General features: G+C 44.8%; 2 protein-coding genes across 2 annotated transcripts in view; one reads left to right on the top strand and one right to left on the bottom strand.

Moving 5' to 3' along the window:
• Nucleotides 1–7,421, top strand: part of LOC115116502 (ephrin type-A receptor 6-like) — a 299,058-nt gene that overhangs the window by 238,825 nt on the left and 52,812 nt on the right. The window lies entirely within an intron of this gene.
• Nucleotides 4,856–7,089, bottom strand: LOC115111889 (apolipoprotein A-I-like). Its single transcript, XM_029638419.2, has 4 exons — nucleotides 7,036–7,089; nucleotides 6,871–6,924; nucleotides 6,528–6,678; nucleotides 4,856–6,397 (listed from the first exon to the last, which is right to left on the bottom strand). Exons 2-4 carry the CDS (start codon nucleotides 6,908–6,910, stop codon nucleotides 5,821–5,823), a joined length of 768 nt encoding a protein of 255 aa, XP_029494279.2. The 5' UTR covers nucleotides 6,911–6,924; nucleotides 7,036–7,089; the 3' UTR covers nucleotides 4,856–5,820.

Raw genomic sequence — 7,421 nt, 5'->3', positions numbered from 1 at the left:
TAGAAGTCAGTTGGTGTCTGAACCACTCTGAGGTAACAATAGGAGACTCTCCAAACTAGGCGGCAGGTGGTTAGAGCGTTGGACTAGTAACCGGAAGGTTGCTGAATCGAATCCCCGAGCTGACAAGGTAAAAATCTGTCATTCGGCCCCTGAACAAGGCAGTTAACCCACTGTTCCTAGGCCGTCATTGTAAATAAGAATTTGTTCTTACTTAACTGACTTGCCTGGTGAAATAAAGGTTCAATTTTAAACAGATAAAGCGACCCATTGTGCTCATATGCCGTCCATATTTTTACAGTGGATGTTTTTATTTAGGTAATTTAAGCTGTAATCTGCTTCTTTTAAAGAATGATAAATGATCTGCTTTTAACTTTTCAAGAAAAAAAGGAAAACGTACATTACTATTATCTATTCAAAGCTCTTTTGAAATGTTTGGTCTGCTACCTTTATGGACCCGTAGCCTCCCTTGATGTTCGCAGTTTTAAATGAACAGACAGCCCACTCCACCTTCTAACCATGCCTTGACTTTGAAAGCTGATATTCAAATAGGTCTGAGTGTATTTCCGGTTCTGCCGAGGGAAGGTGTGTTTGGCTGTATGAGATGACAGGGGCTTCTTTCAGTGTGCATAATGTTGTTTACTCCAGTGTGTATCTTTCACAAGGAGAACTCAAGGTTAGAGCGCAGAGCTCTAGCAGAGATCTGGTTAACTCTACTTCTGCGTGTGTGTGTACGTACGTGTGTACGAGAGAGAGAGAGAGAGAGAGAACCTGTTGTTGTGTGGTTGAATTAAAGAAGTATTCCTGGTTCTATTTTAACTCGCTTTAGTAACAACTCATACTTTTCTAGGTTTCACAGTGCAAAGCCATGTTCATTCTCTGGTCTTCATCACTATAACAGGTAGGTCATCTGGCGATAGCCCAATCACTAAACTACACCTGTCTTCTTAAGGAGAAACTGTCTGTTAGAACACCCCAAGGAAACTATGTTAACTGGAACAGAGGGTTCCACTTCCCAAATTCAGGACAGATTTTGAGATGCAGATGTCATAAAGTCAGAGTTCCTGAACCAAGGCACAAAGTAATTGGGAATATAAACTGCTGAGAGATGCTGCAAGCAGATGACAGCAGGATTCACACCCAGAAAATAGGCTATTTCAAACATTCATGTATTGATATAACCCAGAAAACATCCCAAGCCCTTGCTTGCAGTGCAGTGTGTCAACTAGACTATGCCTCTGTGTTCATCCATTAAACTAATGCTGTATTTGTAGATATTAGTATGACTGAGTGGCTGTCTCAGTCTAAGTGGTTTGTATATTGGGAGTAGAACGCAGTCAAAATGCTGTGTGTGCACCCTTGCACAAAAACACATACAGAACACACTAACACAGGAATATGCTGTGTATGTGTATCCTTGCACCTGTAATGAAGTGATTATGCTGACTAAGAGAGAACAGTGCTGTAGTCACACACACACATACACAGTGCTGTGTAATGATGGTAGCTAACCTAAATGGCTTGGTGCATCGCTGATAATTACCCTGGCAGGCCTCTGCTATTGAAACCCCTAAACAGATCAGGGGCAGAGAAATAGGAAATAGTAGACAGTAATATGAAACTGCAAGCTCGCTCTACCTTCTGCAGGACGAGAGATGAACGTGTGAAAGAGGGATGAGGAGAAGAGCAGAAGTCAAAAGCACATCTGGAGTTCTATAATTCTGGATGAAACAGAATCAGGTATACAGAGATCTGGGTGGAAGAACGCCTCAGTAATAGAAAACTACTGTAGAGAGGACATCCAGGGTCATTGCACTGAGACGAACCAACCCCAAAGCCTAACAGATGCACGCAGGGAAGCACACAGTCACACACACACACCCAATCACACACACACACACACCACTCTCTCTCACACACACAGGGAATAGAGTGTCCTCCGACTCTGAGTAGTAGTAGTTATTAGTATGAGATCCAGGGAATCAGAGAGAGGGGTTGGAACTGTGTAAAGAGTCCACTCAGGACTACTGAAGGACACAGCTGACGGACTGGGAGGAGGCTGGAGGATGTACTGTAAAGAGAAGGGAGGAGGCTGGAGGATGTACTGTAAAGAGAAGGGAGGAGGCTGGAGGATGTACTGTAAAGAGAAGGGAGGAGGCTGGAGGATGTACTGTAAAGAGAAGGGAGGAGGCTGGAGGATGTACTGTAAAGAGAAGGGAGGAGGCTGGAGGATGTACTGTAAAGAGAAGGGAGGAGGCTGGAGGATGTACTGTAAAGAGAAGGGAGGAGGCTGGAGGATGTACTGTAAAGAGAAGGGAGGAGGCTGGAGGATGTACTGTAAAGAGGAGGCTGGAGGATGTACTGTAAAGAGGAGGCTGGAGGATGTACTGTAAAGAGAAGGGAGGAGGCTGGAGGATGTACTGTAAAGAGAAGGGAGTAGGCTGGAGGATGTACTGTAAAGAGAAGGGAGGAGGCTGGAGCATGTACTGTAAAGAGAAGGGAGGAGGCTGGAGCATGTACTGTAAAGAGAAGGGCGGAGGCTGGAGGAAGGTACTGTAAAGAGAAGGGAGGAGGCTGGAGGATGTACTGTAAAGAGAAGGGAGGAGGCTGGAGGATGTACTGTAAAGAGAAGGGAGGAGGCTGGAGGATGTGCTGTAAAGAGAAGGGAGGAGGCTGGAGGATATACTGTAAAGAGAAGGGAGGAGGCTGGAGGATATACTGTAAAGAGAAGGGAGGAGACTGGAGGATGTACTGTAAAGAGAAGGGAGGAGGCTGGAGGATGTACTGTAAAGAGAAGGGAGGAGGCTGGAGGATGTACTGTAAAGAGAAGGGAGGAGGCTGGAGGATGTACTGTAAAGAGAAGGGAGGAGGCTGGAGGAAGGTACTGTAAAGAGAAGGGAGGAGGCTGGAGGATATACTGTAAAGAGAAGTGAAGAGGCTGGAGGATATACTGTAAAGAGAAGTGAAGAGGCTGGAGGATATACTGTAAAGAGAAGTGAAGAGGCTGGATGATGTACTGTAAAGAGAAGGGAGGAGGCTGGATGATGTACTGTAAAGAGAAGGGAGGAGGCTGGAGGATGTACTGTAAAGAGAAGGGAGTAGGCTGGATGATGTAATGTAAAGAGAAGGGAGGAGGCTGGAGGATGTACTGTAAAGAGAAGGGAGGATGCTGGAGGATGTACTGTAAAGAGAAGGGAGGAGGCTGGAGGATGTACTGTAAAGAGAAGGGAGGAGGCTGGAGGATGTACTGTAAAGAGAAGGGAGGAGGCTGGAGGATATACTGTAAAGAGAAGGGAGGAGGCTGGAGGATGTACTGTAAAGAGAAGGGAGGAGGCTGGAGGATGTACTGTAAAGAGAAGGGAGGAGGCTGGAGGATGTACTGTAAAGAGAAGGGAGGAGGCTGGAGGATGTACTGTAAAGAGAAGGGAGGAGGCTGGAGGAAGATACTGTAAAGAGAAGTGAAGAGGCTGGAGGATATACTGTAAAGAGAAGGGAGGAGGCTTGAGGATGTACTGTAAAGAGAAGGGAGGAGGCTGGAGGATGTACTGTAAAGAGAAGGGAGGAGGCTGGAGGATGTACTGTAAAGAGAAGGGAGGAGGCTGGAGGATGTACTGTAAAGAGAAGGGAGGAGGCTGGAGGCTGTACTGTAAAGAGAAGGGAGGAGGCTGGAGGATGTACTGTAAAGAGAAGGGAGGAGGCTGGAGGATGTACTGTAAAGAGAAGGGAGGAGGCTGGAGGATGTACTGTAAAGAGAAGGGAGGAGGCTAGAGGATATACTGTAAAGAGAAGGGAGGAGGCTGGAGGATGTACTGTAAAGAGAAGTGAAGAGGCTGGAGGAAGGTACTGTAAAGAGAAGGGAGGAGGCTGGAGGATGTACTGTAAAGAGAAGGGAGGAGGCTGGAGGATGTACTGTAAAGAGAAGGGAGGAGGCTGGAGGATGTACTGTAAAGAGAAGGGAGGAGGCTGGAGGATATACTGTAAAGAGAAGTGGAAGAGAGGAAATAGAGAGAAAGGAAGAGGAGAGAGGAGGATGGAAGATGGTAGTGTAGAAGGACAGATAATGAAATGAAGTAAAGAGGGGGGGTAGAAGAAAAGAGAGGGGGTGAGGAAAGAGAGGAGAGAGAGGTGGAAGCTTGTAGTTCTTAAAAATAAACTAAGGGTTTGATTCCAAAATGCAATAAATGCCCATTTTTCACGTATGTCATAGCATTTTCCTTGATGGCCAAAAAGCTACACTTTTGTCTATTCTGATTACTTTCTTCCATATGTTGGGGGAGTCTCCCACATGCCTTTTAGCGAACACCAAACATGTTTGCTTATTTTTTTCTGGCCACTCTTCCGTAAAGCCCAGCTCTGCAGAGTGTGCGGCTTAAAGTGGTCCTATGGACAGATACTCCAATCTCCACAGTGGAGCTTTGCAGCTCCTTCAGGGTCTCTTTGTTGCCTCTGATTAATGCCATCCTTGCTTGGTCCATGGGTTTTGGCAGGTTTGTTATGGTGCCATATTATTTCCATTTTTAAATAATGGATTTAATGGTGCTCCGTGGGATGTTCAAAGTTTCAGATATTTTTTTATAACCCAAACCTGATCTGTACTTCTCCACAACTTTGTCCGTGACCTGTTTGGAGAGCTCCTTGGTCTTCATGGTGCCGCTTCCTTGGTGGTGCCCATTGCTTAGTGGTGTTGCAGACTGGGGCCTTTCAGAACAGGTGTATATATACACTGAGATCATGTGACACTTAAATAAAGTCTACCTGTGTGCAATCTAACTAATTATGTGACTTCTGAAGGTAATTGGTTGCACCAGATCTTATTTAGGGGCTTCAGAGCAAAGGGGGTGAATTCATATGCACGCAACACTTTTCCATTTATTTATTTTTTATAATATTTTGAAACAAGTTATTTTTTTCATTTCTCTTACACATATTTTGTGTATGTCCATAAAAATACATTTAAATTACAGGTTGTAATGCAACAAAATAGGAAAAACGCTAAGGGGGATGAATACTTTTGCAAGGCACTGTATATCGAAAAAAAAACTTGTAAAACTATGTGCTATGTGATATTTGCACAATATGAGACAAATATATTATGTTCATATTTATTTATGTATTGATACTTTATTACATGTAACTGTTAAAACCCAATCGGGATGCTTTTCCTATTAGAGTTCTGTTGTTTGGGGTGGATATATAGCGGTTTGCCACAAAACAAGATGATTTGTCTCTCTAAAATAAAATGACCTTGCAATATATTCTAAACTAAGTCATGTCTGTCTTTTCACTAGCCCATGTCATGGTAAGACAGAAAATGAATATCTATCTCGTTCACAATGTGTTTTTATTTCATGTCAATTTACCAATATTTCTGAAAATGAATATATCACATTTTGTAATTAAACTCTTCAAACTTTACTGAGGCATGTTTGGTTTAATTCAGCCCTGTGTCTAAACAGCCTTTGTATTTTACACATTCTCCACCTCCAAATTCTCCATTTCTTCTACCTCCCCTGGCAGGGTGTGTGAGGGAGTGAGTGTGTTTCCAGAGTGGAGAGTTAGGCCTTTTGCATCATTGATGTTCACACTATTAACACATTAGAGAGGCAGGCGATCTTCCAGAGGCCTGCCGGTATGGAGACAAACACACAGATCTGCATGTAGACGTCAGATCACACACAACTTGATCAGGAGATGGAGAGTCCCGTAACTGACAGTGAAACAGCATAATAGTGGTACCTACATTTACATATTGGCCCTTTTGCACTTTGATGGAAAATGACTCATCAGTACACAGTTCTAGTAGACCAAGTAAAATCAGTCCGATTACTGGATCTTCTTGGTGAAGGAGTCCCAGAGAGCAGCTAGTTGGGCCTTCAGGTCCTGGGCCAATGGGTCCAGCTTCTTCAGCTCCTCTCCATAGGGGGCCAGGTTCTGCTGGAGCTCCTGGGTTCTCTGGGTCAGCTGTGTCTGGAAGCTCTGGGTCAAGGGAATCATGCTCTTTTGGAACTCTTCCAGGTTCTGGTCCATTTTCTGTTTCAGCTCCTCAGTGTAGGGGCCCAGCTGGGCCTGCAGCTGCTGCACACTCTTCTCCAGGCTTCCCTTCAGCTCCTCACTCTTCTGGAGTAAAGTGGTCTTCAGGGTGTCAGAGTCCAGGGCCTCAGCGTAGGTGGTCATGTCCCTTTTCAGCTCCTCCACCTGCCTCTGGATGTCTGCGTTCCACTCGTCAGAGTAGGGCTGCAGCTTGGCTGTCATGGTGCTCAGGTCCTTCTCCAGACGAGCCTTAAGCTGCTCGGCCTCCTGGGAAAACTTTGCCAGCAGGTCCTGAGTCAGAGGAGCCACCTGCCCGCGCATGGCCACGGTGTACTGGTTCACAGCATCAGCACTCTTAGAGACCATGGTGCTATGGAGACAGAGAGAGAAAGATCAACACAGAGGCAGAATTATTGAGGTTAACAAACAGGTAGTTAGTTACTCAACAGTTGTTATGAAACACCATTATATTGTGTTATTTTCTACATATTGAGGCTTACTTGACTTCGTGTGCCACCTCTGACTGTCGGATCTTCTGTAGGGTGTCCTCAGCGGTGAGTGTTGCCTTGGCGACGTAGTCCCAGAATGCATCTTTCACCATGTCCAGCTGTTGCTGAGATGGGTCCTGCCACAGGCCACTGGCATTGCACCCTTTAAGAGAGGCCGTGGATTATTTTATTTTCAGTCTAGACTGGAGGTTACTTGAGATGATACATTTACTCATTTCATTGATATTACACTACTGTTACATTTAGTATTGTCAATTTGCTCCCTGTCAAAAATACAAACACTACAGCCAAGTGTTGATAAATGAAAACGTATTAAAAGGTATTCTCCACTCACCAGTGAAAACAGCAAGAGCAAGCAGCACTAAGACATTCATGACTGGGCTGTAGGCTGTTAATTGGAGAAAAAAATACAATTGGTGAATGAAATATTAAATTCAGTTTCTCATCCCAGATATAGCCTGTGTGATTACAAAATGCCTAGAGGCAGCTAGTGTCTTACCTGCTTGAGAGAGCTTGTGTCCTTGTTTCTGGTAGTACTGTGTACTGCAGGTATCAGGGCTGTGTGTATATATAGGGGACTGGCAATTGTAGTGAAGAACAAAGTCCAGGACTGAGTGTCCTGCTGTATGTCCTCTTGTCACATCGACTGCCACATCACATCCTCAGTACTCTGGGGACACGTTATGGGGACCCAGATGACCTGCTGACACCATCCATTTTAGGGTCGTCATAACAACGTTAGACATTACGGGACAGTTTCCCAGGCACATATTAAGCCTAGTCCTGCACTAAAAGGGCTTTAAATAGAGAATGCTTTGAAAATGTGTTTTACTCTAGGACTAAGATAAATCTGTGTCTGGGAGACTGTCTCTGTAGATCTACGGT

This window comes from Oncorhynchus nerka, linkage group LG3 (genome assembly GCF_034236695.1).
Source record: "Oncorhynchus nerka isolate Pitt River linkage group LG3, Oner_Uvic_2.0, whole genome shotgun sequence".
Taxonomy (NCBI): domain Eukaryota; kingdom Metazoa; phylum Chordata; class Actinopteri; order Salmoniformes; family Salmonidae; genus Oncorhynchus; species Oncorhynchus nerka.
This window is presented reverse-complemented; position numbering and strand designations above follow the sequence as displayed.

Coding starts and splice junctions, on each gene's coding strand:
- LOC115111889 (XM_029638419.2), bottom strand. CDS start 6,910: ATGAATGTCTTAGTGCTGCTTGCTCTTGCTGTTTTCACTG. Junction 6,679..6,870: donor TGCTCTTGCTGTTTTCACTG/GTGAGTGGAGAA, acceptor CCTCTCTTAAAG/GGTGCAATGCCAGTGGCCTG. Junction 6,398..6,527: donor GAGGTGGCACACGAAGTCAA/GTAAGCCTCAAT, acceptor CTGTCTCCATAG/CACCATGGTCTCTAAGAGTG.